This window comes from Cherax quadricarinatus, chromosome 47, assembly GCF_038502225.1.
Source record: "Cherax quadricarinatus isolate ZL_2023a chromosome 47, ASM3850222v1, whole genome shotgun sequence".
NCBI lineage: Eukaryota > Metazoa > Arthropoda > Malacostraca > Decapoda > Parastacidae > Cherax > Cherax quadricarinatus.
In genome coordinates this window covers 20,456,579-20,474,482 of record NC_091338.1, presented here as the reverse complement: position 1 = coordinate 20,474,482, position 17,904 = coordinate 20,456,579, and the positions used below count along the sequence as shown (strand labels likewise).

The 17,904-nt window shown below is 39.4% G+C and overlaps 1 protein-coding gene across 1 annotated transcript in view; it reads right to left on the bottom strand.

The window, feature by feature from the left end:
* Positions 1 to 7,292: 7,292 nt before the first annotated feature.
* Positions 7,293 to 17,904, bottom strand: part of LOC128696458 (octopamine receptor beta-2R-like) — a 60,099-nt gene continuing 49,487 nt past the window's right edge. The window contains exon 3 of the mRNA XM_053787705.2: positions 7,293 to 9,114. Coding sequence (XP_053643680.2) covers positions 7,335 to 9,008 — 1,674 coding nt within the window. The 5' untranslated portion in view covers positions 9,009 to 9,114 and the 3' untranslated portion in view covers positions 7,293 to 7,334. The remainder of the gene's footprint in view (positions 9,115 to 17,904) is intronic.

Below are 17,904 nucleotides of genomic sequence, written 5' to 3'. Positions count from 1 at the left end.
CTGATAAACTTGCCATAATATTTGAACATTTCACTATGAAATATCAGTGTTGCTACATAAGAGGCTATTTCTGAACTAATGTCTCCTTATGTACTAAAATACAGAAGTGTGAGCAACAAAGTAGTTTGTTTATAGCTAAAGGTGTTAGAAAAAGTTGTATAGGATCCTGAGAGACAAGTCCATCAGCGGTTTCTCGGATCCTTCACATTTGTAATGTTATTTATTCACACATATTATTTACAGTACATTAATACCTGCGATAAGCATAGTCTTGAGTTTCCCAGTGATACATCCACACACCCGTAAACAAATGTAAAGAATATGTATATAACATATATGAGTGCTCGTTCGTATGAATCTTTTGAGAAAAGTGTGCCGTTGCTAGAGAATGTTGCAACATCGTCTGCAAGAAATTTAGAATAATCAGAAACTGGAATATTTCGAATGCCCTGTGATTAATATGTTGTCTTATTTAATGAATACAAGTCACATCACTGGTCGATAATTCACAGTTAACCAAGAAATTACATGTAAATTAAGCTACGTGTCGGTCCGTCTTGGACCGACACGTAACAATGTTGACACGTAGGAATGTTGTCTTTTTAATTATCAGTATGAATTATTATTGTTTCATGAATTATTATTGTTTACATTTTATCCAGTAGCACCTTGGTCAATAGACACATTATTTATTTTCAACTTGGTCAGTAGACAGTCTTTGTCTTCACCTTGGTCAATAAACAGTCTTTGTCTTCACCTTGGTCAATAAACAGTCTTTGTCTTCACCTTGGTCAATAAACAGTCTTTGTCTTCACCTTCGTCAATAAACAGTCTGTCTTTACCTTGGTCAATAAACACAGTCATTGTCTTCACCTTGTTTAATAAGTATAACAGAAAAAAATTATGTTGCACGAAGTTATGCGACATAACTTCGTGCACAGAAAATTCCTACAACTTCTTGACCAGTCTTCAATCAGTTGAAACTCATAAACTTTTCCTAGCTATTACGATGCGTTTTTTTTTTTGAGGTAAGTTATGTTAATCAGCAGAAGATTATGGATAATGGCATGAATGTGTAATGAAAAATTTGGCCATAAGAAATACATATTTAAATCACGTTTTCATTGGCAAACACAGTTGTCTAAATCATGTTTTCAGTGTCGACCATTGTTGTCTAATTTCCACCAGTTTCTAGCAAACAGATTATAACAATTATGTTTATTTACTAACCACTTGTTGCCTATGGGTATCTGCTTGTAATGAGCAAATGTTCTTAAAGTACATTATAGATAATATACTGAGGTAGGATTCTCTGAACGTACAACAATAGTTGCAACAGTTCAAACTACAGTAGGATTCTGTGAACGTCCTGCAACAGTTCAAACTACAGTAGGATTCTGTGAACGTCCTGCAACAGTTCAAACTACAGTAGGATTCTGTGACCGTCCTGCAACAGTTCAAACTACAGTAGGATTCTGTGAACGTCCTGCAACAGTTCAAACTACAGTAGGATTCTGTGACCGTCCTGCAACAGTTCAAACTACAGTAGGATTCTGTGAACGTCCTGCAACAGTTCAAACTACAGGAGGATTCTGTGAACGTCCTGCAACAGTTCAAACTACAGTAGGATTCTGTGAACGTCCTGCAACAGTTCAAACAACAGTAAGATTCTGTGAACGTCCTGCAACAGTTCAAACAACAGTAAGATTCTGTGAACGTCCTGCAACAGCTCAAACTACAGTAAGATTCTGTGAACCTACAGTAAGATTCTGTGAACGTCCTGCAACAGTTCAAACTACAGTAAGATTCTGTGAACCTACAGTAAGATTCTGTGAACGTCCTGCAACAGTTCAAACTACAGTAAGATTCTGTGAACCTACAGTAAGATTCTGTGAACGTCCTGCAACAGTTCAAACTACAGTAAGATTCTGTGAACGTCCTGCAACAGTTCAAACTACAGTAAGATTCTGTGAACGTCCTGCAACAGTTCAAACTACAGTAAGATTCTGTGAACGTCCTGCAACAATTCAAACTACAGTAAGATTCTGTGAACGTCCTGCAACAGTTCAAACTACAGTAAGATTCTGTGAACGTCCTGCAACAGTTCAAACTACAGTAAGATTCTGTGAACCTACAGTAAGATTCTGTGAACGTCCTGCAACAGTTCAAACTACAGTAAGATTCTGTGAACCTACAGTAAGATTCTGTGAACGTCCTGCAACAGCTCAAACTACAGTAATATTCTGTGAACGTCCTGCAACAGTTCAAACTACAGTAAGATTCTGTGAACGTCCTGCAACAGTTCAAACTACAGTAAGATTCTGTGAACGTCCTGCAACAGTTCAAACTACAGTAAGATTCTGTGAACGTCCTGCAACAGTTCAAACAACAGTAAGATTCTGTGAACGTCCTGCAACAGCTCAAACTACAGTAAGATTCTGTGAACCTACAGTAAGATTCTGTGAACGTCCTGCAACAGTTCAAACTACAGTAAGATTCTGTGAACCTACAGTAAGATTCTGTGAACGTCCTGCAACAGTTCAAACTACAGTAAGATTCTGTGAACCTACAGTAAGATTCTGTGAACGTCCTGCAACAGTTCAAACTACAGTAAGATTCTGTGAACGTCCTGCAACAGTTCAAACTACAGTAAGATTCTGTGAACGTCCTGCAACAGTTCAAACTACAGTAAGATTCTGTGAACGTCCTGCAACAGTTCAAACTACAGTAAGATTCTGTGAACGTCCTGCAACAGTTCAAACTACAGTAAGATTCTGTGAACGTCCTGCAACAGTTCAAACTACAGTAAGATTCTGTGAACCTACAGTAAGATTCTGTGAACGTCCTGCAACAGTTCAAACTACAGTAAGATTCTGTGAACCTACAGTAAGATTCTGTGAACGTCCTGCAACAGCTCAAACTACAGTAATATTCTGTGAACGTCCTGCAACAGTTCAAACTACAGTAAGATTCTGTGAACGTCCTGCAACAGTTTCATTCTGTGAACGTCCTGCAAAGTTCAAACTACAGTAAGATTCTGTGAACGTCCTGCAACAGTTCAAACTACAGTAGTAAGATTCTGTGAACGTCCTGCAACAGTTCAAACTACAGTAAGATTCTGTGAACCTACAGTAAGATTCTGTGAACGACCTGCAACAGTTCAAACTACAGTAGTAAGATTCTGTGAACGTCCTGCAACAGTTCAAACTACAGTAAGATTCTGTGAACGTCCTGCAACAGTTCAAACTACAGTAAGATTCTGTGAACGTCCTGCAACAGTTCAAACTACAGTAAGATTCTGTGAACGTCCTGCAACAGTTCAAACTACAGTAAGATTCTGTGAACCTACAGTAAGATTCTGTGAACGTCCTGCAACAGCTCAAACTACAGTAAGATTCTGTGAACGTCCTGCAACAGTTCAAACTACAGTAAGATTCTGTGAACGTCCTGCAACAGTTCAAACTACAGTAAGATTCTGTGAACGTCCTGCAACAGTTCAAACTACAGTAAGATTCTGTGAACGTCCTGCAACAGTTCAAACTACAGTAAGATTCTGTGAACGTCGCCCATTTCTATCGCAGTCTTTCTATATTTGCCCAGATATTGCTTTTATTAAACTAATAACATCGTTTCATTTTCCTTGGCTAAGGATCACAGAATTTATGATGCTCGTGTTCTTCATATTTCTTTTAACTCTGTATTTAAATGTTGGTTATTTGATATTGAAGGAAATAAATAATTTATACTGTGTTAAAATATTTGAAATCATTAGGAAATTTAACTTAAAACAAGATGACAATAATGTAACTTTAAAACAAGATGACAATAATGTAACTTTAAAACAAGATGACAATAATGTAACTTAAAACAGGATGACAATAATGTAACTTTAAAACAAGATGACAATAATGTAACTTTAAAACAAGATGACAATAATGTAACTTTAAACAAGATGACAATAATATAACTTTAAAACAAGATGGCCCGGTGGTCTGGTGGCTAAAGCTCCCGCTTCACACACGGAGGTCCCGGGTTCGATTCCCGGCGGGTGGAAACATTTCGACACGTTTCCTTACACCTGTTGTCCTGTTCACCTAGCAGCAAATAGGTACCTGGGTGTTAGTCGACTGGTGTGGGTCGCATCCTGGGGGACAAGATTAAGGACCCCAATGGAAATAAGTTAGACAGTCCTCGATGACGCACTGACTTTCTTGGGTTATCCTGGGTGGCTAACCCTCCGGGGTTAAAAATCCGAACGAAATCTTATCTTATCTTATCTTATGACAATAATGTAACTTTAAAACAAGATGACAATAATGTAACTTTAAAACAAGATGACAATAATGTAACTTTAAAACAAGATGACAATAATGTAACTTTAAAACAAGATGACAATAATGTAACTTTAAAACAAGATGACAATAATGTAACTTTAAAACAAGATGACAATAATGTAACTTTAAAACAAGATGACAATAATGTAACTTTAAAACAAGATGACAATAATGTAACTTTAAAACAAGATGACAATAATGTAACTTTAAACAAGATGACAATAATGTAACTTTAAAACAAGATGACAATAATGTAACTTTAAAACAAGATGACAATAATGTAACTTTAAAACAAGATGACAATAATGTAACTTTAAAACAAGATGACAATAATGTAACTTTAAACAAGAAGACAATAATGTAACTTAAAACAGGATGACAACTTAAAACAAGACGATAATAAAATTAACAAAATGATGATAATGTAATCTTGGTGACAATGTTATCCTTAATATGATGACACCAATGTAACCTTCAGCAAGTTATTGTTGACGAGTTTAAAGTTGTAGTTAGATGTCAGTACATCTATGTTATAGTATGATGTTGGTACACATAAGTTATTGTATAAATGTTAAAGGAATATTGTATATATGGGCCACATGACAAGACATAGGAAAAGGCAGGAGAGTGTCAAGTCAAGTGTAATAGTAAAGTGCAGGAGTCAAGTGCAGGAATCACGTGCAGGAGTCAAGTGCAGGAATCACGTGCAGGAGTCAAGTCACTGTACTGGGACTTCATCAAGTGCAAGACAGCGCTTCCTTAGGGTGAGAGATAACAGTATCAGGTATCCACTGGTCTTGTGGAAAGTTAGTTGAGTTAAAGATTTTACTAACATACATGATACGTTCTCTATATATAAAGAACCTTCTAATTACCATAACTAACTATATATATATATATATATATATATATATATATATATATATATATATATATATATATATATATATATGTATGTTTACATTGTTAAGTGTGTGTGCTACTACCATGGTGACAACCCTGATGTCATGCATAAAGAATTTCTCACTGGAAAGCTGTAATGTACGATCATCTTACATGGGCTCCTTGAGCCTTCATTGATATTTAATGTAAATTTAGCAGAAACTGACATATAAGTTATAATTTGCCAAAAAAAGCTTATAAATTATTAATTTATTAATAACGTGAAGGACAGGTTTTTTTTTTTTTTAATTTTAGTCATGTTTTAAACTCATGAATTGGTTTGAACAGGACGGGTGGAGCCTACTAGGCTGGTTAGACTTTCACGGAGCCTCTGCTTCATGGCACCATGACCATCTTCCCTCCCGGGATCCACCTCATGAAGTAGGGTCTTCAATGTATTTGAAAGGTTTTTGGCCTAATCGAGCTACCTTCTCATTACTTGGCTTCTGCTTCATTAAATCTCATTCATCTGGTGCTGTATAACCCTGAGTTGTTTTTAGGTAATTCTCAATACAAAATAATGTGAAAAGCATTTTCAGGTTCTGGACCACACATCAATAATTAATTTTTGTTACGTTTTTGTCACACACAGAAAAGTGACTTTCAATGACACTCTCTCTCTCTCTCTCTCTCTCTCTCTCTCTCTCTCTCTCTCTCTCTCTCTCTCTCTCTCTCTCTCTCTCTCTCTCTCTCTCTCTCTCTCTCACACACACACACACACACACACACACGACAAGGTGGACAGCGACAGGGTGTTCCAGAGACGGGACACAGCAACAAGGGGTCACAGTTGGAAATTGAAGACTTCGATGATTCACAGGGATGTTAGGAAGTATTTCTTCAGTCACAGAGTTGTCAGGAAGTGGAATAGTCTGAGAAGTGATGTAGTAGAGGCAGGATCTATGCATAGCTTTAAGAAGAGGTATGATAAAGCTCATGTAGCAGGAAGAGTGACCCAGTAGTGACCAGTGAAGAGGCGGGCCAGAAGCTATGACTCGACCCCTGCAACCACAACTAGGTAGTACTCTCACACACACACACACACACACACACACACACACACACACACACACACACACACTACTGCATGATCGGATATTTCGTTCAACATCTTGTTTAACATTAAATATGTCATAATTAATGAGCTTTTTAACAGGTGTTTGCTAGAAACCGGTTTCATATCTTTCTGAAGATATATACATTTTTATTTAGCCACTGGACAATGACTTCTAAATCCTAGAGCAGATGTAGTTTTTGTAGTTGACTTAATAAACTAGAAAATACATTATCGTCAGAAACCAGATGTTGTATATTAACTGACTAATAATAGACTAAATGATATTAAATAGATCAATGGTGACACTTGAATAACAGATCAATGGTGACACTTGAATAATAGATCAATGGTGACACTTGAATAATAGATCAATGGTGACACTTGAATAATAGATCAATGGTGACACTTGAATAATAGATCAATGGTGACACTTGAATAATAGATCAATGGTGTCACTGTAATAATAGTCAGTCATGGTGTCACTTTAATAAGTCATAGTGTCAAATAATAGTCACGGTTCCACTTTAATAATAGTCATGGTGTCACTTTAATAATAGTGGTGGTCTCTCTTTTATCCATCCCTTGGAGTTCATCTAAACATTAACTCTAGACACATATTCTATACACTCTATAGATTGCTTCTAAATATTGACTCTAAACTCTGACTGTAAAGTAATTGATGAAAAGGGTCTTTATGAAAATAAAAAGGACTTTGAAAATACTTTGCCTCATTCCTTTTTTTTTATCATGTTATTCTACCAAGATGTATCCTAAAAAAATTATTAAATTCGTTTGGAATTTGATGTACCTAATTCAGCAAAGCCAGAAAGTTTTATAAATACATTAATAAAAGACAAAGGTTTTGTATTTCACATAAATATTTTGATAATATATATTTGAGATGAACTAATATTATCATTCCACAAATTTTGACTTCTATATGAATGACGTACATAAGATTTTAAATTAAATAACAGCTCGATGAAGCAGACCTGCTGGGGTCAGACAAATGATCCCAGGAGGTCCTCCTCACGAGTGCAACACTTCAGCTGCCCAAGAGTTTTCTTGAAGGCATCCCGGAAATCTGTCCTGAAATAAGCGTAGATGAAGGGGTTAAGGGTGGAGTTAAAGTAGCCGATCCAGAAGAGTGTAGTGACAACCGCCTGGGGGCATGGGCAGCTGTCACCACATATGGTGACAGCTACATACCAGGTGAAGAAGGGAAGCCAACACAGGATAAAGGCTCCCATAATAATGCCCAGTGTTCTAGCCGCCTTGTGTTCTCGACGCATCATGGGATGGCTGCTGCTGCTGTGGCCTCCTCCACCCCCAAGACTTAATCCCGAGGCAGGATTAATAGACTCCCGCCTCCCGAAGGGCACTGGGCTGATAACCCTAACAGGGAGGCCCCTTCCTGTGTGCCCGTTAACACTAATGGAACTACTGCGAGATAACTGAGGTTTACCACTGGGACTTTCGTCTATTTTCTCATCTGATTCCTCGTTAAAGGACAAATCTGGACTTATTGTTCGAGGACTTACTTCAAGTGAGCTCGAATGTTCCTGTGGAAGTGGTAACGCTAACTGACATGAATCATTCACATAATTACTATTATTTTTTCTACTATATGTACACGGGTTTTGTCCACATACACTACCTGACCTGCATACTGATAATGACCCCTGGTCGTTGCTGAGATCGGAACGGGAGATTCGAGGAAGTGGCCCAAGTTGAAAATCTTGTTGAAACTTCCGTTTTCCTTTGCTTTTCTTTAGTATAGGTTTATTGGAAGATCTAAACGCTGCTAAAATTTGTTGAGCAGTTGATGAAGGTGAACGTCGCTGGATGTGATTTATAGTACAGGTACTGTTGGTGCGGCTGAGAATAGCTGCCTCCTGCTTCCTGGCCTCTTGCAGGATACGGTAATACAAAACCAGCATCACCGTGCAGGGTATCCAGAAAGAAAAAGCAGAGGATAGGATGGCGTATATTTTGTTAACCTCGAAGGTGCAGGTATCTGGTTGTAGGGCGCGGAACTGCAAGTGATCAGCTGTGGCATACCACCCTAGGAAGATTGGTATGAATGATATGAGTGTTGGTGCCATCCACACGTTAGCCAACATAAACAATACCGTTCCTTTAGTCATGTAGAGAGGGTACTCTAAAGGTTTAACTATCGCATAGTATCTATCAACGCTAATACAACATAAATGTAATATAGACACTGTTGAAAAATATACATCGAACGAGTTCCAGAGATCACACATGATGTAGCCAAAGAGCCACCGTCCAGAGATTTCTACAGACGCATTGAATGTCATAGCACAGGAAGCCACCAGCATGTCAGCCATGGCGAGAGATACCAGGAAGTAGTTGGTAAGAAGCTGGAGTTTGCGGTTCAGTCCTATACTGATGATCACCAGCACGTTGCCCATAACCGAAACTAGTATGATGCTGCCCATCAGGAAGGACTTAACTACCAGCACAGTAACCTCCTCCCACACAGTCTCTCCACCTTTCCCTGCCGGCCACACCACCGACACGTTGCCACTCTCCTCTCTCCCTAGCGGAGACTCCTCTACAGCTACTGTCAAGCCGACACCCTGTGTGACACTCAGTTCTGCGACGCTTGTGTTGAACCAGAACTGGGACATGGACAGCGTTGTTGTGGCCATCAGTGCCAGTAGCAGCTAACTCTGACACTCTCCCACGCCCATCTCGAATCTTCATCACACGCAGCCACGCCCATGCTCGCCACGCCCATGCTCACCACCTCCTTTCCTGCAATAAACAACTAGTTACTTGTTTGCAATTCTTTGTTAAGAGACATTATTATGCAAATAATGATTATTAAAACAATTTGATTAAAATATAAATAACTATACTGTGGCTGGATTAAATATGGGGGTAGAATTACTGACAATATGTTAGGTAAAAGAACATAGATGTAACTAATCTGACATTGTCAGGCCGGCTTTGTCAAGCCGGCCTGACAAAGCTCCTGGAGAGCGAAACGCTGTCACAATAAAAGTCCACAATCTGTGTTCTTTTATCTAAAATGGATTAAATATAACTAATCCATAAACTGGATACGATAAAGTTTGGGCTCGTATCGTTAAAATGACGAAGCATTGAACAAAACGTCTTCAAAGTTTCATAAATGAACGAAATATCCCCAAAATATCGTCACCATTTAGTGTATATGTCACTGAGATTACATGTAATCATGGACCGTACTAAACCTGATATATGTAATTCAAATAACTGTGTTTCTAGATAAGACAGGAGGTTGTGGTAAGTTTGATTCCAAATAAAGTATAAAAACTTGAAAGTTATTACATTCGTGTGGGAGCGCTAGATATTAGGGGTCATACACTGACTGGGGGAATGGGAGGCAGCCATGTTTGATCCAAGGCCTGGGAAGAGAAATTCATTTCCTTGTATCAAGAGCCCCTCGCCAGAATCGCGGAACCTTCCTTGAGGAGAAGATGCTTTGTCAATATTATTGGAAGGAAATGATGCTCTCTCAATATTATAGATTCGTGAACTAGCTTAATGTGTTTATTACCAATAGGGATTTCCTTTGCATCATCATGCAGTGATCTATTCCACAAATGCTGCGAGATCAAACAGAGTATCCCAGGCTTCAGAGGGTAAAAACTACACTCTATTATGGCATATCGCAAGAGAGAAATTACTCTCATTGACAACATTACTGGTCATGGTTCTGGCCCCGCATAGTAGATGAAAGATCGGGTCTCCACTACTACTTGCTCTGTAGGACTCATTCGTATTTAGAGCTTTATGAGCTGCAGTACAATACATCGAGAGAGAGAGAGAGAGAGAGAGAGAGAGAGAGAGAGAGAGAGAGAGAGAGAGAGAGAGAGAGAGAGAGAGAGAGAGAGAGAGAGAAATACTGGAGGGAAATGTTGTGTATATTGGGATTTTTAAGGTGTTGGAAAACTGTGCGAGTCAGAAGAGCGTTGGAGAAGTGAAGTGTGTGTACGAGAAGTATAGTAAGTGCTGGAAAAAATGAAGGATAGAAATGTGTAGTAAGTGTTGGAGAAGTGAAGGTTAGAGATGTGTAGGTGTGCTGCTGAAGTGTAGGTGTGGTGGAGAAGTGTCGTGTGTGTTGGAGAAGTGTAGTGAGTATTTGAAAAGTGTAGGTGGCTGTGGCGTGCGCCGAGAACATCACAGTTTGCAAGACGTTCATCACATTACCACATCATGTGTGCTTTCAGTACCAATAAAGCTGACAGCAAGGTCGGAGTAGCTACAGTAGGGCCCCGGCTACTCTGATTCGTTGTCAGGTTGTATACGTCAACATTGTAAATATAGGTTGAGGGAATATACAGGATGACATTCATCGTAAGGAATGCATCACCATTAATATTTTGAATCCGATAAGACGAGGCATTCTTTATCTATTAAAAGGAAATCAATATCGCTATATTTAATAAAACTGGCAAATTAGGATTTACGAAGGACAATAACAAGGAAAACCTTGCTCTTTGGAAAACAAATCAGCGCTCAAAATTTGTAGCCGATCATTGGAATTCCAGTTATTGCAGGGATTCTAATGATTCCAAGTTTTTTTTTTTTAATTTAGTGCACTGACAGATTTGCCCGCACGCAAATTGAACTTGATGGGTAATATCCTGACCGTAAAATGTATCGGCTATTAAATACTGAAGCCATTCAGGAGAGACTAAAATATATTTTACGTTACACAATCCGCACATAGAAGAGAGAAGCTTACGACGACGTTTCGGTCCGACTTGGAACATTTACAAAGTCACACTGTGACAGTAAGCGTGACTTTGTAAATGGTCTAAGTCGGACTGAAACGTCGTCGTAAGTTCCTCTCCTCTATGTGCGGGTTATTTGTGTATTGTTCCAGTCACGGTATTGTGCTTTTTTTTTTTGTTATATATTTTACGTCATTAAACGGAAATAAAAAATTCACATTATTTTAGACAAACTTTCTCAGATGTTCACTAACACAATTACATTTCTCTCTCCGTCGTAATTTTTCAGCGTTTAAAACTGCGAACCATTCCGACCCATTCCAGGATGCTGGTGACTGGACTTACAATTTTGATCATATGGCACTCGCAAGGTCCATTTTTTTTTCTTAAAAATCATGACTTAATTGCCGTACACCAGATTTGAATATTTGAAGCCCACCAGATGAGGCCTTTTTTGTGTTATAAACGAAATAAAAACGAAAAGTTTGAGGAAATAAAATCTGACAAACAGTTAAAGGTTTCCCTTCGAGGATGCCTAATTATGTGTAAGTTCAAAAACCTGAACTTGATACTCGTTTTCACTCCTGAAAGATCAGACTTATATATATTTTATATTTGATTAAATTGGATGAGTATGATACTTATAAATGTGGTTCCAATATTTACAGATAGGATATAATAGATATTAGAAATTACTAACACTTGTTAAAAATTCGAGATCCATGAGAAATATAAATCTCAAGCTATATCACAAGGAACTAGCGGTAAAAACAAAGGAGAAACGAATGAAAACCAAGTAAAAGGTGAAGAAAATTATATGTATTAAAAATAAGTTAATTTCATTAAGTATTCCCCTTCTAGGATTCCTAATTAATCTTAGAGAGACGTGGTTCCCTGACTGTCTTTATTTCTTTTCATTATGCATGAAGCAATGTGTGGTTTAAGGAGTGCAGCTTCGTGTTTAAAATGTGAGCCAATGAGGCTTTGCAGTGTGGGAGTGAATTAGATGAGTGTTGGAGTGAGCTCGATGAGTGTGGGAGTGAGTTCGATGAGTGTGGGAGTGAGTTCGATGAGTGTGGGAGTGAGTTCGATGAGTGTGGGAGTGAGTTCGATGAGTGTGGGAGTGAGCTCGATGAGTGTGGGAGTGAGTTCGATGAGTGTTGGAGTGATTTTCATGAATGTGGGAGTGAGTCTGAGTGTAGGGGTGAGTTTGAAGTACTTGGTCGTGAGTTAGAGGGTGAGAAGGAGTAAGATAAGTGAGCGTGTGAATTAGACGAGTGGAGGAGTGAGTTAGACAACTGTTGAAGTGAGTTGTTGCAGAATGGGGATGTCTGAGAATGAGTTATATTAATTTGAGAAGGGAGGCTGTTGCAGGGGCGTTGGAGGTTATTATATGCGGTGAGTACAGCTATGGTGTGTCTGGCAGTTGGACCTAGTTCAGCTCCCTGTTGAGGAACACTCGTCAAGTAGTCTATGTATTTCACACAAAACCACTCACTCCTCACATCGTCTGAGCTAACCTGGAACAAGGCTCGTTAAACTTGCTAGGATGATTTCACCATCTTGGCATGGGTTCCAACTGGGTGCCAGGGCTGTTTGCCATTTCGCAGGAAGGATTGACCGTCTACGTGAAATTATCCCGGACAGACATTCGGATCCTTTCCTTCTTCTGTCTTGGTAAATCCATACCAGATCTCTCTTTCTGTATAGGTGTACAATATCTCTGGTAGCGAGTGTTCTCACACTCTCATCTGAACTCTATTCACTTTTTGGGTAAACTTGTCCCTCAACTCAATATAATTGTAAAACTTTGGTCATTGTGTCCATTGTGGTGGAAAGGTAAAATCAAAACAATTTTTTCTGCGCATACTTTATTCCTCTTTGATGGCTCCTTGCCTGCATGTAACGTTGGTGTATAGCATGACCTGGTACCGCAGGCTCTTTGACTGTACTTAAGGTGGTGATAGAAGGGTACATAAGCGTGTAGCAAGGCTGAGGGACGGGGAGGCTGTTCCTGGAGTGAGAAAACAGTGTGTTGTCAGGCGTGAGAAGGGTGTGTTAGTGTATTGTGGAGGTAAGGTAACGATGTGAGTGTGTTGTAGGGTTTTGGGAAGGATGTGGGAGTGTGTGGGAATATGTGAGCATGCGTTTGAGAGTTGGTTGTGAGGGTGTGGGGCTTGTGAGTGTGTTGTTGTTGTTGTGTGTGTGTGTGTGTGCGCGTGTGTGTGTGTGTGTGTGTGTGTGTGTGTGTGTGTGTGTGTGTGTGTGTGTGTGTGTTGTAAGAGTGCTTGGTATGTAAACATTATAAGGGTTGGGGTGTATGAGTTGCAGGGGTGCAGAAAGGTTGTGTGAGAGTGCGGAACGGTACGAAAGTGTGTTGTGAGGGAGTTTGTAAGTTAGCTGTTAGGGATGTAACAACGGTGTGGGAGTGAACTGTAAATATGCGGACGAGCAATGCGTATGTGTTGTTGATGTGTTGTATTAGATAAGTAGCAAATTCTGGAGATATCACTCAACACTCCAGCACAGCTGACTTGCAGGCCCAGGAGGTGGAGACCAACCCAAAAAAATGATATTCTAGGATCCAACAGACATGGAGTTCCAGACTTCTAGTTGTCTAAACTATCAAGATGCTGGAGCTTGAATCCGCCAAACAACTGAGCATTTAAACAAGACCATCTAATTCCCAGCCGCACATCTAAATAGATAAGTATCAGGTCCTTGAGCTGATCCCCTCGGACACAAAAGCAGGAAGCCAAATTCCTCATTGGACGGAACTGCGGTGCCAGATGCTAGAGCTCAATGCTCACAAACTTCCTAGTTACAGGCCCAGGAGATGGCGTTTATCCCCATTTTCTTCGATCAGTTAATATTTAATTTACACAGAAGCTACAACTTATCTAACTTCAAACAGAATTATGAAATTGCATCACCTGCCTACAAGAAGTAATAAAAAAAATCAAGAATACAGAATAACCTTCGTTAACATGTAGTGAACTTTCTTAAGTGACGTCCCTTGATCTGTATTCCCTGGAACGCAGGCGAGAAAGATACACGAAAATATACACTTAGAAAATCCTAGAGGATATAATACCAAACCTACACACGAAACTCACTATACGAAAGCAAAAGACTCGGCAGGAGATGCAACATCCCCCCCCAATAAAAAGCAGGGGCGCTACGAGTACATTAAGAGACAACACAATAAGTGTCAGGGGCCCACACTGAATCACCCCCTGAGTTGTGTAAGAATATAAAGTACCTAGAACAACAAAAACTCTCAGAAGCGAAGGAGCAACCTAAAGACAACGGCAGTGACAACAGCGACACCAACCTGAAGACAACGGCAGTGACAACAGCGACACCAACCTGAAGACAACGGCAGTGACAGCGACACCAACCTGAAGACAACGGCAGTGACAGCGACAGCAGCCTGAAGACAACGGCAGTGACAACAGCGACACCAACCTGAAGACAACGGCAGTGACAGCGACACCAACCTGAAGACAACGGCAGTGACAGCGACACCAACCTGAAGACAACGGCAGTGACAGCGACAGCAGCCTGAAGACAACGGCAGTGACAACAGCAACAGGAGCAGAGGCAGCCTTCATCTAATTAATAAGCAAGGCAGGGACGCCTAGTGCGAGGTAAACTTCTAAATACTTCCGAGAATGTTGGTCTGGATGGGTGAATGAAAAATAGAAGTATCGTTCACACACATAAAACACTAAAGGTATAAAACATTTTAAACAACAAGTAAGGATACACAGTAGTGACACAGGTGAGGCGGCCATGTTAGTTTCTTGTACTTCCAGCCAGATTGCGGGAAAATCTATATAACAGGTTAATTCTTGTTGGAGAAGACTAACCATGGAGTTGGTATGTTATGTACAAACCTTCCTACAGCACAAAATAAAAGTACAACTACTCCTAAAATCATAATATACTATTGGCATTCCTGCAAAGAATAACACTAATATGTATTTTATTGATATTAGGTAAAACCTACATCAAGAGCAATAGATCACAGTATAGATAACTCTCCAAACTGCAACATCACCATCCCTCCTTCAGATTGCAGGCACTGAACTCTCCAACTCCAACACTCAAGTCTGCCTAATCGGTATCCCTAAATTCCATCATAAATGTTAACCTGCTCGTACTCCTACGGCACATCAAATCAAAGAAACCACTTGTTTCCATTCCTATCTAACATGCTCAGATAAGCCTGTCGGATATCCTTGTCCCTTACACTCATAACCTCTTTTATTCCCTTCATGAAACCTTTCCTAAGAAGACTTCTACCTCTCCTTCCCTCCACACCTTCTCCTAATTCCCAAACTCTGAATTTTCTGCATAATCATACCACACACAGCTTTCAAACACGACATCTCTACTACAATACTAAGAGTATGTTACATTTTGTTGTGTGTGTCACACTCCTATATAGGCTGCCTCTCAACCAGCGAACTGGGTGCTAAGGGTTTAACGATCATAGTGTATCCGCCGTTAAAACAATGTGGTTCACTTGTGGTAACCACTGACAGATTTGCCCGAGTTGCTGGTTGAATACGGTGCACTCTCTCTGGCTTCTGCTTTTGCCATCTTTTGTCACAATGGTGTACACCAACTATTCAACATCTGTTCATAGTGTACATAAATGTACACACTTGTACGTATTTGGCATATTATATCGGGTTAAGGAAAAGTAAGTCATATGCTATTGATGAGTTTGCTCCACTTTGAAATCCACTACGACCAGATCGCAGGCCGTATTATACCTGTGTTCGTAATACTCCAGCCTCCTCCTCCCAGTAACCTTAAGAACCTATTCTTCACATCCATAGACCAGTGTTGATACCACTGTACTCTGGCACATAACCCTTTTTACCACGGTAGATAAAGCTCTTTGTCTCCGCAGATGCCTCAGTGCACCTCCCACCTTTTTCTGTTTGTCACCTCTATGGCTCACCACGTCTCTCGTAGAACCATCTGCCGACAAATCCGCTCCCATATATCTGAACACAGTTAATTCCTCCATAATCCTTGCCACCAATCTGATATCAATATCTCATTGTCTGTATGTTGCCATTCTCTCATCATCTTGCTCTTTCCAGTTTACTATTAATTAATTTTCTTCTTTAACGTACCCTTCAAAATTCGTTTACCAATTTTTGCAGTTCTCTTCAGAAACTCAAAAAAGAACCATTTCAACGGCAAAAACCAACTGCGAAATCTTCCACTCATTACCAGATTAATTATCTTTCAGTCCCACACCTCTTCCTAGCATACTAGCATTGCCATTTTTTACATCCCAGTATATAAATAAGTTAAAAATAATCTTGGTAATATACATCCTTGTCTAAAGCCTACATTTACTATGAAATAATTTCTCTCTCTCTCTCTCTCTCTCTCTCTCTCTCTCTCTCTCTCTCTCTCTCTCTCTCTCTCTCCTACATACCTTAGCCTGCACTTCGCTATCCTCATAAAAGTTCTTTACTGCTTTAAGCAACTTACCACCTATTTAATTCATTTGCAACAGTTGCCATATTCATCCCTCTATTCGCTCTATCATATGCCTTTTCAAAATCCTTTAAAAATCTAAGTATTATTTGCTTATGTACTTCAGTGTAAATACTTGGTCTACACATCTGCTACCATTCCTAAAACCTTCTTGTTCCTCTACAATTCTTCTGTCCGTCTTACCCAAAATTCTTTCAGTATTAAGTTTACTGTACATTTTTCCTGTATACTCAACAGGCTTATTTCCCTATAATTCTTACACTCTCATTTATGTCATTTTTCCTTATGCAAAGAAAGTATGCATCCTGTCTGCCCATCCTCAAGTACCTTTTCCCTTTCATGCATACAATGAGTATTTTCACCATCCACCCCAATGGAAATAAGTCACTCTGTCTGACTTTTTTGGGTTATCCTAGGTACTTTACACATATGCTGCTATGTATGATAATCTATGTAACTATTTGTGTATACCTGAGTAAACTTATTTACTCACCTGCTTTCCACATTTCTGGCCTAATTCCATCTTACTCAGCTGCTTTATCGCCTATAATTCTATCCACTGTTTCAAGCACCTCCCCCACACTCACATTTGGCACTTTACTCACTCGTAAAAAGTGTTATAACTTCGTAATGCAAGAAAACCCTTCCACCCTCTTTTCATTAATATTTAATAATTCTTCAATTATTCCCTCTATCTTCTCGTTACCTCTCTCGCTCTCTTATTACACTCCCTCACCATTCTTATAATTATGTTTTTTTATTTCCCGTATACTACTCCCTCAGTACATAAGCTCTATATTCTAAAAATCTTTCATATGCCAACTTTTTCTCCCTCACCGCTCTCTCTACCTCGTCATTCCACCAATCACTACAACTTTTCTCCCTCACCTCCCTCTTTACCTCGTCATTCCACCAGTCAATCCTTCGCTGTCCTTTTGAGATACTAAAATTCGGCGTTGTAGCTATGAGAGATTCTGTGAGTTTACGGTTGTAGCCGCAGTGTGATTTATTTGATGGCAGCAGCTTCCTAATTAATCACATTGCAGGTACAAATGCAAAATTATAGAATCTGCTTTCGCAGTTATCACACCAAATTTTAATATTTCACAGGAACAACGGAAAGGAAGCGTTAATTCAAAATTCGCCCTTGAGTACTTACCAACACCTAACCTAGTATAGAACGAAAGCAATAGAGCAGGAATTATATAGTACAGAGAAACTATTTGCCCAAATTTTAAGTTTGGTCTCAGTCACCAGTTTCTAGACCTGACATACAACACCCACTTGCTCCTTGACC